General features: G+C 39.8%; 1 protein-coding gene across 7 annotated transcripts in view; it reads right to left on the minus strand.

Moving 5' to 3' along the window:
* Nucleotides 1–18,913, minus strand: part of KIF27 (kinesin family member 27) — a 91,398-nt gene that overhangs the window by 62,625 nt on the left and 9,860 nt on the right. For 5 of the 7 annotated variants that reach the window (XM_070590773.1, XM_070590774.1, XM_070590775.1 and 2 more), the window contains 2 exons: nucleotides 8,514–8,714; nucleotides 3,798–4,756 (listed from right to left, as the gene is read on the minus strand). In XM_070590773.1, the coding sequence (XP_070446874.1) occupies nucleotides 3,798–4,756; nucleotides 8,514–8,714 (1,160 nt within the window). The remainder of the gene's footprint in view (nucleotides 1–3,797; nucleotides 4,757–8,513; nucleotides 8,715–18,913) is intronic. The other 2 variants (XM_070590778.1, XM_070590779.1) reach the window with 1 other exon arrangement.

Raw genomic sequence — 18,913 nt, forward strand, 5'->3', positions numbered from 1 at the left:
ACACTTACTTCCCTAACAACAATCCAGCTACTCTTCTACCTGTGAGATGCCCACGATCTCATCTTAGCTAGGAATTTTTTTTAAAGTACTTATCTGCTTCCCTAACAGGCTCAAGGAAGCAGGGCTGAGCAAAGAGAAGGTGCCTCTCCCCAAACAGACCGCTGTCTCCTCAGGCAGACGAGTTTATCAAGCTGCCTTCACAGTAAGCCCTGACATGTGGCCCTACATACGATGACTGAGTCCACAGGCAAAGGCCAGTGAAAAATAAATGAGAAGAGATAACAACAAGTTGACATTTATTGAGCCTTACTACACGCCAGGCATCCTTCTCATCACTTTATGGGAACTAATGCTGTAATAATCTTCACAACAACCCTACAAAGTGATTATTATTATTGTCTCCATTTTACAAATGGGGAAATTGAAGCACTGAGCGGTTAAGCCTTCACCCCAGGTCATAGAACTAGTAAGCAGAGGAGCTGGGATTCAAACCTCAGCAGTTTGGTATCCATGTTCTTAACTACTATGTTACTCTGTCTCTCACAGAAAAAAAAGAACAGAAAAGGAAGTTTAAGACAATTTTTCAAAGAGATATACAGGGTGAGGAATGACACCAATCATTTCTCCATTTGCTGTTTAGTGGTATCCAAAGACTAGTCCTGCAAGACTGCAGATCAAAAACAGAGAACCCATTTTTAAAATTGGGAAACACTGAATATTATGTCTCTCACTTTGAGATTCGTGATAGACATCAGCACTTTCAAAGTTCTGAGAAGGTTTGGGATTAGGAAATCTGTATGCTTTTCCCAATCTAGCATTCCCCAAAATAATCTGATCACAGTGCCTCTTCTCATCAAGACTGCTAATATCTTTGGGAAATCATAATCTGGACAAGTTTAAATTTAGAGTTTCCAACAAACAGAGAGAAAAAGTTACCAACCACCCCACCCTCAAGCGGTGGGTTTTGTGGGCTTCCAATTTCAGCCACCTTAGAAGCATGAAGGAAAAACATTTCCTGTCACCAACTCCTACATGTGTCCCAAAGTTCAACCCTTCAGTAACCCGTACACCAGTTTCTTATACCAATGAGGAAGGGCCAGGCCTGCGCTGACTAGGAAGAAAGCAGGGCAGAGTTACAGCCTTTAAAAAAAAAATCCGTGATTTAGAAAGTATTACTTTAAATGCCTATAGTTAAATATCAAAAACTTTGTAGTAGAGCAGGAATTCTCATCCTGCTCAGCATAGTGTGCTCAACAGAGACCCTTTTGGCATGTCTCTCAGATCCTTTCAGAGTGTTCTTGAGGTCAAAACTATTTTCCTAATAATACTAAGATGCTATTTACCTTTTTCACCATGTTGACATTTGCACTGATGGTGCAAAAGCAATAGTGGGTAAAACTGCCGGCTCCCAGCACAAATACAGGAAGAGTCACCAAACTCTACTAGTAATCACTGTACTCTTCACTGCTGTGCACTCACATTAAAAGCAAACAGATGCCAACTTTACTTAAGACTATCTTGATAGGGCCAGCCCTGGTGGCCTAGTGGTTAAGTTTGGTGCACTCCACTTTAGCAGCCCAGGTTTGGGTTCTGGGCACGGACATACAGCACTCGTGTGCCAGTGGCCATGCTGTGGTGGCAGCTCACATACAACAAGAGGAAGACTGGCAACAGATGTTAGATCAGGGTGAATCTTCTCAGCAAAAAAAAAAAGAATATCTTGATAAAGCAATAAAAATTATTTTATTAAATCTCAACACTTTACTTTTTTTAGTATTCTATGTGACAAAGTGGGAGGTATGCATAAAGTAGTTCTGCTGCATACTGAAGGGCAATAGTTGTCTGTGGGGGAAAAGTCTTGTGTAATTGTTTGGGTTGCAAGCTGAACTAGCCACTTTTTTCATAGGGCACTATTTCTACTCTAAAGAATGACTGACAGATATGGTTATTCACACTTGGGTATGTGGCAGACATTTTCTCGAAAACAAGAATTGTCATTTCAAGGAAAACAATTAACGGTAATTGTTGCAAATTATAAAATTTGAGTTTTGTACAAAAATTTTGGAATTTTGGAAAACATTTCTGCTACTAAGGGCGTGACAGCTTCCAATACTTAAAGACTTTGCTGGAGAGATCAGTGGTGATATTAATGAAAATGATTTTTTTATATTGTATAATGAAATGTGTCAAAATTTGGAAGATCTGCATAACTTAGTAAACAAATGTTTCCCAAATGCCCAGTGCATGATTCAAAATCATGTGTGGATAAGAGATCCATTCAAAGTACAAGACAAAGACCAGTGTATTTTAATGTATAGATCTTAATCTAACAAAATCGTTTCAAATCTCACATTGCAAATAACCTTTAGGAAATTTCTGCTTGTTGAGTTTTCTTTTTAAAGATTTTTATTTTTTTTTCCTTTTTCTCCCCAAAGCCCCCCGGTACATAGTTGTATATTCTTCATTGTGGGTCCTTCTAGTTGTGGCATGTGGGACGCTGCCTCAGGGTGGTTTGACGAGCAGCGCCATGTCCGAGCCCAGGATTCAAACCAACGAAACACTGGGCCGCCTGCAGCGGAGCGCCCGAACTTAACCACTCGGCCACAGGGCCAGTCCCTGCTTGTTGAGTTTTGATGTAATATCAAGGAAGAATATCTACACTTATCTGAAAGTCATTAAAATATTCCTCCCTTCCAACTACAAATCTATATGAGGCTGGATTTTCTTTATATACTTCAACTAAAACAACATATTGCAACAAATTGAATGCTGAAGTAGATATGAAAATCTGTCTACGTTCTATCAAGCCAAACATTGAAAGAGATTTGCAAAAATGTAAACAATTCCACTCTTGTGTAATTTTTTTTGTTGTGGAAAATGTTTTTTCTTTCACAAAAAAATGTTCTTTATGTTAACATATAATTGAGTTATTATGTTAGTTTTGAATGAATTAATAGTTTAGATTTCTTGTTTTAATTCTAATATGGTAAATATCAATAGAAACAATGGGGGACCTTGATTTTAAGAGTGTAAAGGAACTTTGTGAACAAAAAGTTCGAGAAATGCTGTAATAGAGAATAATACAACTGGATTCTTTCTAATACATATTAAAAGGTATTGAGGAAAGATTTCTAACTAGGCAGCTCTTTTTTAACTATGTTTCCCTATTTTAAAAAACTGGGAGAACATCCATTTGCCCACCAGATTGCAAACTCCACATAAGCAGAACTAGGTATGTCTTATGCTCCACTATTTCCCCCATGACACGTAATCTTCACTCAATAAATATTTTTTGAATGAAAAGTGGGGAAATGTAATTCTGAACTCAATATACAGATATGCAATATGTATACATGTACATATCTACATCACTTAAATATTATCACATATGATGATTTGTTTGTTTAAAAAATCAATACTCCAAACTCAAAGGATGAAGTATTTTTTTCTTTCAAGAACCACTGACCCATAGAAGGATAAAAACTCATTAAAGTATAACTTAGTTTTGTTTCTGAAATTGCATTTCTTTTCATCCTCTAATGACAAGGTCCACAAAATTCTATTTAATGAATATAACAAATTAAAATATATTTTACCTAAAGGAGAAAGGAGGAGGAGCCAAGAAAGTTATAAATTATGAGAAAGCAATAGAAAGAGAAAGGAGAAAGAAGCAGAGCAAAGGCAAATGAGATTTTACATATAATCCTTTTAAAAAAACTTCTGAAATTCCAAAATGACACTCACCCAAATAAATTTAGTCCTTAAGCAAGTTACTTATAAAAGTAGTGAGTAAGTACCTGGCATTTCTTAAGCTCTCGCTTCAGCTGGAGAATTGTAATATGCTGTGGTTCCTCTTCCAGGTTTCCATTGCCTTGGTTTCCTCTGAAGGAGGTGAGAATTGCCTTCCTGACGTCCTGGGTCATGTTAAACCACTCCTGTAGTTTGTGTTGCTGCTTTTGGTTTAGTCTCACAGCATCTTTTAAGTCCACTAGGAATGTAAAGGCTTCCTCTATATAATTTTGGTACCCCAGACATTCTCCTTGTAGCTGAGCTACTTGCTCCTCAAGAGAATGGATCCTATTTTTATCAGGAGTCTCCTCTCGAGGGATCTGGCTGCTTTGGCTGATACTAGCCTGCTGGCTTTGCAAAGCTTCTCGAAGCAACTTAATCTCAAATTCCATTTCGTCCATTCGGTCTGACTCTGGGCTGAAGTTTAAGGTGGGTTTGTTTCTAATGTTGCGTGCTCTGTTGGCATATTTGAGAGAATTTAAGGACTCGTCAAAATCCGAGGAGGATGGGCTGACACAAGCGATCATGACAGTCTTGGCACTGCCCCCCAGAGAATCTTTCAGAAGCCGGGTAATTTTAGCATCCCTATATGGAATATGTGAACTCTTCCTGCGCGGGTCCCCAAGAGCACTTATTACATTTCCTAAAGCCAGCAACCCACTATTGATTTGAATGGATTCTTTGAACCGTTCACCAGTATTCCCTGTTTTGGTTACTCTTTCTGATCCAGCCAAATCCACAAAGTGGAACTTTGAGACAATATGCCGACGGGAATAGCACGATCCATCTTCAGTTGCCTCTACATTTTTCTCCACTTGACAAATGCTGATTGTAAAAATTGCATGTGATCTACTGGAATGCTCGTTCATTTGAGTGGTACCGGTATGCCTGGCCGCATTCCCCATTTCCAGGAGACTGATCACTTCATCAGCACTCTCCACCTGGCACTCCTTGGCCCCAACAATCACTTAAAATAGCAATAGCAAGTTTTTAAAACAAGTTTTAATCAAAATCTAGTATAGTTAAATTAACCACAGAACAGTTTACCATTTGCTAAAATGCCCAGGTAAAACAGTCCCTTTTAAAAAAAAATCAATAGCACTTCAAATAACAGTAACATCAGCATCATCCTTAAATAATTTCAGATAATCTCCCAAAGGAACTATTTTAATGGACAACACTCATTTTGATGTTTAAATTCTAAAAGATATAAAATATATATATATTTTAAACAATTCGGGGGCCAGTCTCATGGTCGAGTGGTTAAGTTCGGGCGCTCCGCTTCAGCGGCTCAGGGTTTCACCAGTTTGGATCCTGGGTGTGGACCTAGCACCGCTCATCAGACCATACTGAGGTGGCATCCCACACAGCACAACCTGAGGCACTCACAACGAGAATATACAACTATGTACTGGGGGGCTTTGAGGAGAAGAAGGAAAAAAAAAAATCTGGTTTATTTGGAGTCACATATCATGCTCAATTCTTTAAGATGGCTGACAAAAGAAAAACTCTTTATACCAGTATTTTGATTTGCAGAGTCTAACAGATTAATTAAAAGGTAATAGGGTAATTAAACATATAACTCAGAAGAATTAATCAGTACTAGATTAGCTAAAAGAAATTAGTTTCTTATGAGTTTCGTTAATATTCAAGCTATCCTTAGGTTTAAAATTTTCGGTATTGTGGGGTCATAACCAATGATAAATGAAAATTTCAGTAGTATAAGTAAAGTTGGTTATTCATTTTAAAAACAGAAATGTAGATACAATATCAGAGTAAAACAAATGAGATGGCAATTCAAAAAAAGCAAAAATGTTTCTATTTCAATGGCAGAATAAGAAGCAAAAATAACCTAAGCTTAACACCCACAGTATTTGTTTATATCCAAAAATATTTCAAAAAAGGAATAGGTGGATTTGGGATTTGAATGAGAGCAGCAAAGCTCCTATTCTCTTCTTAAATTACAGTGCTCCGCTTCCTCTTTAATCAGATCCTTTCATGTCACTGTTTCTTTGAAAAAACAATCATTTCGCTTGTATTATTTCCATCGTGACACCTTTCTTAACAATCTAGTTAACTTAAAGTTCTAAAGTACCTGTGCTACAGAGAGTGCTAGAATGTCAGCAATTCCAAAATGACACTGTAACTGTAAATCACAGAACCAACTTCTACAAAGTTTCTCTAATGTTAGGCTATAGCTGACCACTATCTGTGGTCCTCAACATCACCTGCAAATCACATGGTAGGTTTATACAAAAAAAGTACCAATGCCAAGGCCTCATCCCAGACTAATTCATCAGAATCTCTAAAAAGCAGGGCCCATGGGGCCAGCCCAGTGGTGCAGCGGTTAACTTCGCATGTTCCACTTCTCGGCCGCCCAGGGTTTACCAGTTCAGATCCTGGGTGCGGACATGGAACCGCTTGGCATGCCGTGCTGTGGCAGGCATCCCACGTATAAAGTAGAGGAAGATGGGCATGGATGTTAGCTCAGGGCCAGGCTTCCTCAGCAAAAAGAGGAGGCCTGGCAGTAGTTAGCTCAGGGCTAATCTTTTTCAAAAAAAAAAAAAAAAAAGAAGTAGGGCCCCAAAATCAGTATTTCTTAAAAAGCTTCCAAGGTGAGAATAATTGTGCAGCATCCAGGTTGGATACCAACCACCACTTCACACAGAGGAACTAAATAAATATGTCAAACAAATGCATTTTGGTTGTGAGTGGGACACTATATGAGATATATGGCAACCTGTCTTAAGACAATTTGTCATGTCCTTCCAAAATTTTTGCAAAATTGATTATCAGCTATGGAATATTTTGATCATTAAGTTTATCAAGAGTGATAGTGTATACTTTTGTATTGTTTCACTATTTTACAATAAACGTATTATTCTTGTAACTTTTAGTAAAAGATAAAAGCATTCAATAATTACATTTCATAAGATACAGAAGATCAAAACATCAGTCTGAATTTGTCCAGAAAAGATAAAACTATACTGAGTTATCTAATAAGACCATAAACTACCATGCTTTCTTTCTAAAAAATAAAACAGAAACTACTTTCTTCAAACCCAGGAATGCCAGGGCTGCCAGGACGGAGCCTATAAGAAGGCAAGCTTTACTGCCCCCTGCAGGCTGCTGTTTGAATGACGACTGCCATCTTTGCTAACTGCTAGGAAGTTCCCCCAGAGTCACTCTGGCAAGATCCTTTATCTCCAGTATGGTTCTACTAAATGTGTTTTCTAGGAGAGGAAGACATTCAAGAACAGTCATTGTTATTAATAATATGGAAAATCTGGAAACAGCCTAAATGTCCAACAATGCAATATTAGTTAAATAAATTATAATACTTCAGGAAAACAACTACATGACCAAGAAGAATCATAAGTTTGAAAAAATGACCTGGGAAAATGCTCACAATATAAATATTAAGTGAAAAAATAAGGGGGCCAGCCCCATGGCTGAGTGGTCGAGTCTGCCTGCTTCAGCAGCCCAGGGTTTTGCCAGTTCAGATCCTGGGCGCGGACACGGCACTGTTAGTCAAGCCATGCTGAGGCGGCATCCCATATGCCACAACTAGCAGGACCCACAACTAAAAATATACAACTATGTATCAGGGGCACTTTGGGGAGAAAAAGGAAAAATTTTTTAAATCTTAAAAAGAAAAAGTGAAAAAACAAGATGCAATACTATATGTGGGGTTGCAAGTATATTTAAAAAAAAAATTACATGAGGGCCGGTCCGGTGGCATAGTGGTTAAGCTCACGCACTTCACTTTGGTGGCCCAGGGTTCAGAGGTCTGGATCCCAGTCATGGACCTGTACACCACTCATCAAGCCATGCTGTGGAGGTGTCCCACATACAAAATAGAGGAAGCTCAGCAGAGATGTTACTCAGGGTCAATCTTCCTCACCAAAAAAATAAGTTAATTAAGAATATATATATATATATGCATAGAAAAAGAAATCTGGATGGAAACACACCAAAAAGAAAAGTTGCTATTTCTGGGTTCTCAGATTAAAGATGATCTTTAACTTTCTTCCTTATACTTTTCTGTTTTCAAAATGTTCTATGTTGAACATATTACCATTTAAATCAGAACAGCAGAACAGTATTATTTCTTAAAATATTTGCATTTTGACCCTCCCATTCTAACCTTTTCCCATTTCCAAACAAATGGATATTTATCAAGATTAACAGGTTGGTAGCACAGAAAGTCAGAGCTTGAGAAGCAAAACAAAGGCCAGGTAAATGTCAATATGGAGAAGCAAACACACTAACTCTCTAAATTAAAAAAAAAGAAGAAGAAAAAGAAGCTACAGGTGTTCTAAGACAAAAATCAAAACGAAAGGAGAGTTCTGGATCAACCTGAATGAACAGCAAAGGGAGAAGCCATCCCCAATCTCGGGGTAACTCTGGGAGAAAAAAAAATTACAAAAACTAATTTAACCTATTTCACAGTCTCACTTAAGGTCAGCCCAGTGGGGGTGACAATTACAGGAATAAGCATCTTGAATTACATCTTAATAACTTCGCCTTACCAACAATCAGTCTGAAATTCTACTTTTCACCTGGTACTGATGCTGTTAATTAATAAGCTATTCAATTTTAAAGTAAAAACAAATTCATTTTGCTTCTGTCTCTTTTTAAAGATTCTTTGGATTATACCCAGAAATTGAATTAAATCGTATCTATTTGCTAATGAAAGCTATCAATTAAGTAAGCTACTTTACCTGTGTTTCCTTTTTCATCTTCTCGGATGTGAAGATCCTTCACAGATGTCTCCAATTCTAGAAGATCTCTTAGGTCTTCCTTGTATACTTCTATATAGGATACTTTTATATTAAAGTCAATGCTAGGGTTTTCAGAGATGTTTTGAAATATCTCTTGGATAGCTCGAGGAATGATACCCTTTTGACCCTCCACAACTGAAGCTGAAAATTTAGAAAAAGAAACCACATCTGAAACTTAAAATATAAGAAAAGCTACAACCCAAAATTTATAATCAATAAATTTATTTTCTTACATTTCTCTATAAATTTTTTAAAACCATAACCATAAAATTCATAGGTAAAAGTTTTCACATGCATGTCCTTACTCAAAATTCATTCATGCATTCATTCAACAAATATTTATTTAGTACCTACTATGTGCCAGGCAACATTCTAGGACCCTGGGAACCATTTGTGAATGAAACGGAGGAAAAAAATCCCTGTCCTTGTGGGACTGTACTGAGGACAGACGGACAATAGCAAGGTAGAATAACTGATAAGTGAATTATATGGTATGTTAAAAGTGATAAGTATGCGTGGAGGAAAAAATAAGGCAGAGTCAGGGGACAGGAAGTGTGAGTGTATTTAGGTGGGAGGTACTTGCAGCTTTAAAGTAGGAAAGTCATGATAGGCATCATTGAGAAGCTGACATCAGAGCAAAGACTTGAAAGAGGTGGCAGAGGAGCCAGGTGGGTATTTGAAGGAAGAGTGTCCCAGGCAGAGAGAACAGCCAGTGTGAAGGCACTAAATTGGTGTGATCCATAAACAAGGAGGCCAGTGCGACTGGAACAGAAGAAGCAAGGGGAGAAGGACAGGGGATGAGGTCATAGGGATGACAGAGGCCAGACCATGTAGGTCCTTGTAGAAAAGGACAGGCTTTGGGTTTTATTCTGAGATGAGAGCCACTGAAGCAGAGCAGTAACTTGGGATTTAAAAGAGACAACTCTGGCTGCTGTGCTTTACATCTGTCATAGAAGGCCAAGGGCAGAAGTGGAAAGACCACTCAGGAGAACAGTGCAGTAATCCAGGAGTCAAGGGGGTTGGAGGTAGGTAATAGTGGCTCATACTAGGATGGTAGAAGAGAAAGGTGAGAACTGACCAGATTCTGGATTTATGTTGAAGGGAAAGCCATTAAGATTCCCTGACAGATACGATGTGGAATGTGAAAGAACGCAATGAGTCAAGGATGACTCCACAGTTTTGTCATGAGCCACTGGAGTTGCCATCAACTGATATGGAGAAGAGTGGTTGTTGAGCTGGTTTAAGGGAAAAATGGCAGAGGTTCATTTTTTGACCTATTAAGTTTGAGATGTCTATTAGGCATCCAATTAGGAAAGTTGAATAGGCAGTTGGATATATAAGTCCAGAGTTCAAGTCTAGACTGGAGATAAAAAATTGGAAGTCAGCTACATATAGATGGTATCTAATGTCATCAGGCTGGACAATATCAAGGGGAAAAGTAGAGCATCAGAAGAGAAGAGCACCAAAGACTGAGCCCCGGGAACTTAATAATTTATTGGTCCACTTATAAAGTATCAGCAAGAGAGTGTGAGGAACAGCCAGTTAAGTAGGAGGAAAACCAAGAATGTGGTGGCCTGGAAACTAAGTGGAGAATGTGTATCAAATTTGCTGAAAGGCTAGCATGATGAGAAATGAGAACTGACCACTGAATTTAGGAAAGGGAAGGTCATTTATGACATCTTAACAAATGGAGTTTCAATAGTTGTGAAGATGAAAGTCTGAATGGAATGGGTTTTAGAAAGACTGGGAGGAGAAGAACTGACAGTGAGTCACAGATGACACTTTCAGGGTTCTATTGCAAAGAGAAGCAGAGAAGTGCGATAGCAGATTGGGGAAGTGGGTAAAGAAAAGTTTATAAATTATTTTAAGATACAGTAAAACCGATTTATCCAGCATTCTCTCAATTAACAGTAAAATACTATTAAAAATCACATCACTTTGATGAAAAATGTTCACAAAGAGCCGATCACTATTTATGATTATTCATTGTTTAAAATAACATCTGAGTAAAGATTTTTAAATTTGATAATTCCCCATTTCCTAATTGACTGTTTCCTCAAGGTGAGCAAATTGGTCCTCTAATCCACTATGAGAATGTAAACGGGTACAGCCTTTTTGGAGAACCATTAGTATCAATAACATCAAAAGTTTAAATGTGATCACCCTTTGACTCAGATATAGTCCTAAAGAAATACATATGTACAGAAGATCCAAGATGGCGCCGTGAGTAGTCCTCTTTGTCTCTCGCCCTTCGAGTCTACAATTATTTGGACACTTATCGCTTGACAAAGGATATCCAGACAGCATCTCAGGACGTCTGAGACACCCACGTGACTATACATCGGAAGGCGGACGGACTTTCCTCCGGGAGGATGTGGAAATAGGTGAAAACTCTCCGACCCCGATGGGCAGCCTAGTACCCGCAAGCGGCTTTCTTCCAACGGACGCCCCCAGAGGATCCACACACATCTAGGGCAGGAGCGAGAACACAACAGAGGAGCGACGGTGGAAACAGGTGACCAGAACCCTACCTAAACCCCCCGCAATTACTCCTAAACGCAGAGGGAAACTTTGGAGTTGCACACCTGAGCCCGCGGGGAGAGTCTCTCCCCGCCATTGGCGGGGAGACCCAGCCTGGTGCCCGGGGCGCCCGGAGGGTCCCAGAGAGAGTCACGGAGGGTACGGAGGTCTCCCAGCTGCCGCTGCCCGCCCCGTGCGACTAGGGATTGCCGGAGATCTCGGAGAGGACCGGGGCTGGGGGAACTTTCAAAGGCCGGTTCTGCGACCCGGAGGGGAAGCGCCGGAGCTCCGCCCGGGCAGCAGACAAAACTCTCTGTCTGCCGTTAGCAGAGGGGCCACGCTGAGCATTCACGGCTCCGGGAGAGGCCCGGAGAGAATCCCAGAGGGCGGGGCGACCCCCAGCTGCCGTTGCCCACCCCGTGGGGCTAGGGATTGCCAGAGATCTCGGAGAGGACCGGGGCGGGGGGAACTTTCAAAGGCCGGTTCTGCGACCCGGAGGGGAAGCGCCGGAGTTCCGCCAGGCAGCAGACAAAACTCTCTGTCTGCCATTAGCAGAGGGGCCACTCCCAGCATTCAGGGCTCCCGGGAGAGGCCCGGAGAGAAGCCCAGAGGGCGGGGCGACCCCCAGCTGCCGTTGCCCGCCCCGTGAGACTAGGGATTGCCGGAGATCTCGGAGAGGACTGGGGCTGGAGAGAGTTCCAGAGACCCAGCTTAGTAGCCTAGGGGGAAACCCTACAGGCTCACAGCAGCCTTAGGGAAAGCCTCTGCACAGCACCAGTAGAAGGCACCCAGCCGCCAGCCACAAGGCTGGAAGACCCCAGGGCAAAAGCAGCATAGCTAGGTGTACTAACCACAGACTGTAGAAGATGCCAATAGCTCTCCTGCGACCCATAGAGGACAAGTGAGATTCGGTGGGTGCCGACAGCAACGGAGCGACAAATATAAGTGATCCCACCCCTGGCCGCTGGAAAAGCCCATAACACCGTTGCAGACCCCAAGGAGAGAGCACATCTAGGTGGGCTGCAACAGTAGGCACCTGCAGCCTGAAGCCCCCCTGTGACGGCCCCCACGGCAGAGGAGGGAATCCAAAGGGCCACTGTGGCTACGAAGAGGGGCCCAGGCCCAGTTAGCAACTACGGACAGGGTTCCTGGTTGGTGAAGTATAAACAGCTGCTCCCCCCACCGCAGCAGCTGAAACAAGTGAAAGGAGCAACTAAACTCTATCTCCATGCGGAGGCACAAATCAACAACATCAAGCAATATGAAAAAATACATTAAATCTCCAGAACAGAAAGAAAGTAACAAATACACAGAAAACAATCCCAAAGAAAATGAGATATATAACCTAAATGATGATGACTTCAAAACAGCCATCATTAAGATTCTCAATGAGTTAAGAGAGAATTCTGACTGACAACTCAACAAGTTCAGGAGCTATGTCACAAAAGAGTTTGATACGATAAAGAAGAACCAAACAGAAATATTGGAAATGAAGAACACAATAGAGGAGATTAAGAAAAATCTAGATGCTCTGAACAGTAGGGCCGATAATATGGAGGAAAGAATTAGCAATTTGGAAGATGGCAATATAGAATTGTTGCAGGCAGAGGAGGAGAGAGAAGCAAGACTAAAAAGAAATGAAGAAACTCTCCGAGAATTATCAGACACAATTAGGAGATGCAATGTAAGGATTATAGGTATACCAGAGGGAGAAGAGAAGGAGAAAGGGGCAGAAAGCCTATTCAAAGAAATAATGGCTGAGAACTTCCCAAATCTGGTGAGGGAGATGGATCTTCAGGTGACAGAAGCCAATAGATCTCCAAACTTCATCAATGCAAGAAGACCAACTCCACGGCATATAGTAGTGAAGCTAGCAAAAGTCAACGACAAGGAGAAAATATTAAGGACAGCCAGGCAAAAGAAACTAACCTACAAAGGAACCCCCATCAGGCTATCAGCAGATTTCTCAGCAGAAACTTTACAGGCTAGAAGAGAGTGGAATGATATATTCAAAAATCTGAAGGACAAAAATCTACAGCCGAGAATTCTCTACCCAGCGAAAATATCCTTCAAATACGATGGAGAAATAAAAACTTTCCCAGATAAACAAAAATTAAGGGAGTTCATTGCCACAAAACCTCCTCTTCAGGAAATCCTCAGGAAAACCCTCATTCCCGAAAAATCCAAAAAAGGAAAGGGGCTACAAAACCAAGAGCAGAGGAGATAAGTAGAAGGACAACAACAGAGAGTAGCAGCTCTACATCAGAACAGATTAAACCATGGGACGAGAAACAAAGGAAACTGAAGAAAACCGGAAAACAAGACACAAAATGGTAGTGGTAGGCCCCCACGTCTAAATAATCACTCTAAATGTAAATGGATTGAACTCCCCAATCAAAAGACACAGAGTGGCAGGATGGATCAAAGAACAAGATCCAACAATATGCTGCCTCCAGGAAACACACCTCAGCCCCAAAGACAAACACAGACTCAGAGTGAAGGGATGGAGAACAATACTCCAAGCTAATAATGAACAAAAGAAAGCAGGTGTCGCTATACTAATATCAGACAAGGTAGATTTCAAAGCAAAACAGATAAAGAAAGATAAAGAGGGACAGTATATAATGATAAAAGGGACTCTCCACCAAGAAGACATAACACTTATAAATATATACGCACCCAACACAGGAGCACCAAAATTTGTAAAGCAACTCTTAATAGAACTAAAAGAAGACATCAACAACAATACAATAATAGTAGGGGACCTCAACACACCATTAACACCAATGGACAGAACATCCAGACAGAAAATCAACAAGGAAATAATAGAATTAAATGAAAAATTAGACCAGATGGACTTAATAGATATATATAGAACACTTCATCCAAAAACAGCAGGTTACACATTCTTCTCAAGTGCACATGGAACATTCTCAAGGATTGACCATATTTTGTGAACCAAAGCAAACATCAATAAATACAAAAGAGTTGAAATAATATCAAGCATCTTTTCTGATCATAACGCTATTAAACTAGAAATCAACTACAAGAAAAAAGCAGAGAAAGGTGCAAAAATGTGGAGACTAAACAACACGCTTCTCAACAAACAATGGCTCATTGAAGAAATTAAAGAAGAAATCAAATATTATCTGGAGACAAATGAAAATGAGAACACGACATACCAAATCATTTGGGATGCAGCAAAAGCAGTCCTAAGAGGGAAATTCCTCGCAATACAGGCTCACCTCACTAAACAAGAAAAAGCTCACGTAAGCAACCTCAAACGACACCTAACAGAACTAGAAAAAGAAGAACAAACAAAGCCCAGAGTCAGTAGAAGGAGGGAAATAATAAAAATAAGAGCAGAAATAAACGATATTGAAACAAAAAAGACAATAGAAAGGATCAATGAAACAAAGAGTTGATTCTTCGAAAGAATTAACAGAATTGACAAACCCCTAGCCAGACTCACCAAGAAAAGAAGAGAGAAATTGCAAATTAATAAAATCAGGAATGACAGAGGAGAAATCACAACAGATACCAATGAAATACAAGAGATCATAAGAGAATACTATGAAAAACTATATGCCAACAAATTGAACAACCTGGAAGAAATGGACAAATTCCTAGACTCCTACAATCTCACCAAACTGAATCAGGAAGAAATGGAGAATCTGAATAGACCAATCACAAGTAAGGAAATAGAAATGGTAATCAAAAACCTCCCCAAAAACAAGAGTCCAGGACCAGACGGCTTCTCTGGAGAATTCTACCAAACATTCAAAGAAGACTTAATACCTATTCTCCTCAAACTGTTCCAGAAAATTGAGAAAGATGGAGAACTCCCTAACACATTCTATGAAGCCAACATCACTCTGATCCCCAAACCTGACAAGGACAACACAAAGAAGGAGAACTACAGGCCGATATCACTGATGAACATAGATGCAAAAATCCTCAACAAAATTTTGGCAAACCGATTACAGCAATACATCAAAAAGATTATACACCATGATCAAGTGGGATTTATACCAGGGACACAGGGATGGTTTAACATCCGCAAGTCAATCAATGTGATACACTACATCAACAAAATGAAAAACAAAAACCACATGATCATCTCAATAGATGCAGAGAAAGCATTCGACAAGATCCAACACCCATTTATGATAAAAACCCTCAGTAAAATGGGTATAGAAGGAAAGTACCTCAACATAATAAAGGCCATATATGATAGACCCACAGCCAACATCATACTCAATGGACAAAAGCTGAAAGCCATCCCTCTGAGGACAGGAACAAGACAAGGGTGCCCCCTTTCACCACTCCTATTCAACATAGTACTGGAGGTGCTGGCCAGAGCAATTCGGCAGGAAAAAGAAATAAAAGGAATCCAAACAGGTAACGAAGAAGTAAAACTCTCGTTGTTTGCAGACGACATGATCTTATACATAGAAAACCCCAAAGAATCCACAGAAAAACTATTAGAAATAATCAACAACTACAGCAAAGTAGCAGGGTATAAAATTAACGTGCATAAAGCAGTAGCATTTCTATACACTAACAATAAACTAACAGAAAAAGAACTCAAGAACTCTATCCCATTCACAATCGCAATGAAAAGAATAAAATACCTTGGGATAAACTTAACCAAGGAAGTGAAGGATCTATACAATGAAAACTACAAGACTTTCTTGAAAGAAATAGGCGATGACATAAAGAGATGGAAAAACATTCCTTGCACATGGATTGGAAGAATAAACATAGTTAAAATGTCCATACTACCTAAAGCAATATACAGATTCAATGCTATCCCAATCAGAATCCCAAGAACATTCTTCACAGAAATTGAACAAACAATCCTAAAATTCATATGGGGGAACAAAAGACCGCGAATTGCTAAAGCAATCCTGAGCAAGAAAAACAAAGCCGGCGGAATCACAATCCCCGATTTCAAAACATACTACAAAGCTACAGTGATCAAAACAGCATGGTACTAGTACAAAAACAGGTCCACAGATCAATGGAACAGAATTGAAAGCCCAGAGATAAAACCACACATCTATGGACAGCTAATCTTCGACAAAGGAGCAGAGGGCCTACAATGGAGAAAAGAAAGTCTCTTCAACAAATGGTGCTGGGAAAACTGGACAGCCACATGCAAAAGATTGAAAATTGACCATTCTTTTTCACCACACACCAAAATAAACTCAAAATGGATCAAAGACCTAAAGATTAGGCCTGAGACAATAAGTCTTTTGGAAGAGAATATAGGCAGTACACTCTTTGACATCAGTTTCAAAAGAATCTTTTCGGACACTGTAACTCCTCAGTTGAGGGAAACAATAGAAAGAATAAACAAATGGGACTTCATCAGACTAAAGAGCTTCTTCAAGGCAAGGGAAAACAGGATTGAAACAAAAAAACAGCTCACTAATTGGGAAAAAATATTTACAAGCCACTTATCCGACAAAGGGTTAATCTCCATAATATACAAAGAACTCACACTGCTTAACAACAAAAAAACAAACAACCCGATCAAAAGATGGGCAGAGGACATGAACAGACATTTCTCAAAAGAAGATATGAATATGGCCAATAGACACATGAAAAGATGTTCATCATCGCTAATCATCAGGGAAATGCAAATCAAAACTACACTAAGATATCACCTTACCCCCGTTAGATTGGCAAAAACATCCAAAACCAAGAACGACAAATGTTGGAGAGGTTGTGGAGAAAGAGGAACCCTCATACACTGTTGGTGGGAATGCAAACTGGTACAGCCACTATGGAAAACAGTATGGAGATTTCTCAAAAAGTTAAAAATAGAAATACCCTATGACCCAGCCATCCCATTACTGGGTATCTATCCTAAGAACCTGATATCAGATATCTCAAGAGTCCGTTGCACCCCTATGTTCATCGCAGCATTATTTACAATAGCCAAGACGTGGAACCAGCCTACATGCCCAGAAACTGATGATTGGATAAAGAAGATGTGGTATATATACACAATGGAATACTACTCAGCCATAAAAAAAGACGAAATTGGCCCATTCACAACAACGTGGATGGACCTCGAGGGCATTATGTTAAGCGAAATAAGTCAGTCAGAGAAAGACGAACTCTATATGACTCCACTCATAGGTGGAAATTAGTATATTGAGAAGGAGATCTGATCGGTGGTTACCAGGGAAAAGGGGGGGTGGGGGGAGGGTACGGAGGGGGAAGTGGTGTACCCACAACATGACTAACAAAAATGTACAACTGAAATCTCACAAGGTTGTAATCTATCATAACATTAATAAAAAAATAAATAAATAAATAAATAAAAGAAATACATATGTACATACTCAAAGATGTTGTATAAAGATTGCTTGTAATTGTGAAAAGATTCCAAACAATCTAATAAATCTCTTGGTAGGAGAATGACTAGTCAACAATGGTCTACAACATACCTACTGTTAAACAAATGTTAAAATCTATGAAGTAAAAAAAAGCAATTGCAGAGTAAATCTCATTTGAGTAAAAGAAAACATACATATCTATGCAAAAAATACTTCTGAAAGAGTACACAAAAAGCAGTGGTTACCTGAGCAGAGTCAGAATAGGGAGAAAAAAAGAAAGAAAAACTTTTATCTTTTAGTTGTAATATTTAAATTTTTACCATTAGAAATAATTTAAATATGTAGTCTAAAACTAAATTAAAAATTTTAAATACAGATAGCTTAAAAATAAGCTAAATAGGGCCAGCCTCGTGGCCAAGTGGTTGAGTTTGAGCGCTCCACTTCAGTGGCCCAGGGTTTCACCGGTTCAGATCCTGGGTGCAGACATGGCACCGTTCATCAAGCCACACGCTGAGGCAGTGTCCCACATGCCACAACTAGAAGGAACCACAATTAAAAATATACAACTTTGTACCGGGGGCTTTGGGGAGAAAAAGGAAAAAATAAAATCTTTAAAAAAATAAATAAGCTAAATATACTGTATAGCATTGGAAGAAGCATAAAACAAAGAAGCTCACAATCAAATGACAGGACAACTAAAAAAATTAAATGATATTTATATAACAATTTAAGGGAAAAATAAAAGATTTAATAAGGATATATATTACTGAAAGCTCCAGGGATACAATGGGCATAAGGGGCATGAGTGAAGTTCAAAGCAGGCAGGGGTAGTTGAAACTGACTCAGATTAGACCAACCTATTTCACCTCCTCTGCATTAAAATTCTCTCTTTAGATCATGTATTATGGTGCGGATAGAATCCCAGTCACTGGAATACAACTGATTTATGTCAGCAAGAATCTTTTTTTAAAAATCCTTGTGTCAGGGGCCGGCCCCGTGGCCGAGTGGTTAAGTTCGAGCGCTCCGCTGCAGGCGGCCCAGTGTTTCGTCAGTTCGAATCCTGGGTGCGGACATGGCACTGCTCATCAAGCCATGCTGAGGCGGCGTCCCACATGTCACAACTAGAAGGACCCACAACGAAGAATATACAACTACGTACCGGGGGGCTTTGGGGAGAAAAAGGAAAAAAATAAAATCTTAAAAAAAAAAAAAAAGAAACAAACAGGGGAGCAAGCCAGAGTCCAAAGGCAACAGAAGACACGTGTGCAGAAAGGCCAGTTCTGCTCCCTGCCTAGACTTCAGTCCAGGAATGAGGAAGAGAACATCTCTGTATCTCTTTTCCTCCATCACTGCTGCTTCTCCTCTATCACTTCCACAGCCCAGAACACAGATCAGCACAATAACATTACAAATGAACAGAAATGCACACAAGGGAGTCCAATACTTGAACACCAAAGTTCATAGCATCAT

Source organism: Equus przewalskii, chromosome 22 (assembly GCF_037783145.1).
Source record: "Equus przewalskii isolate Varuska chromosome 22, EquPr2, whole genome shotgun sequence".
Lineage (NCBI taxonomy): Eukaryota > Metazoa > Chordata > Mammalia > Perissodactyla > Equidae > Equus > Equus przewalskii.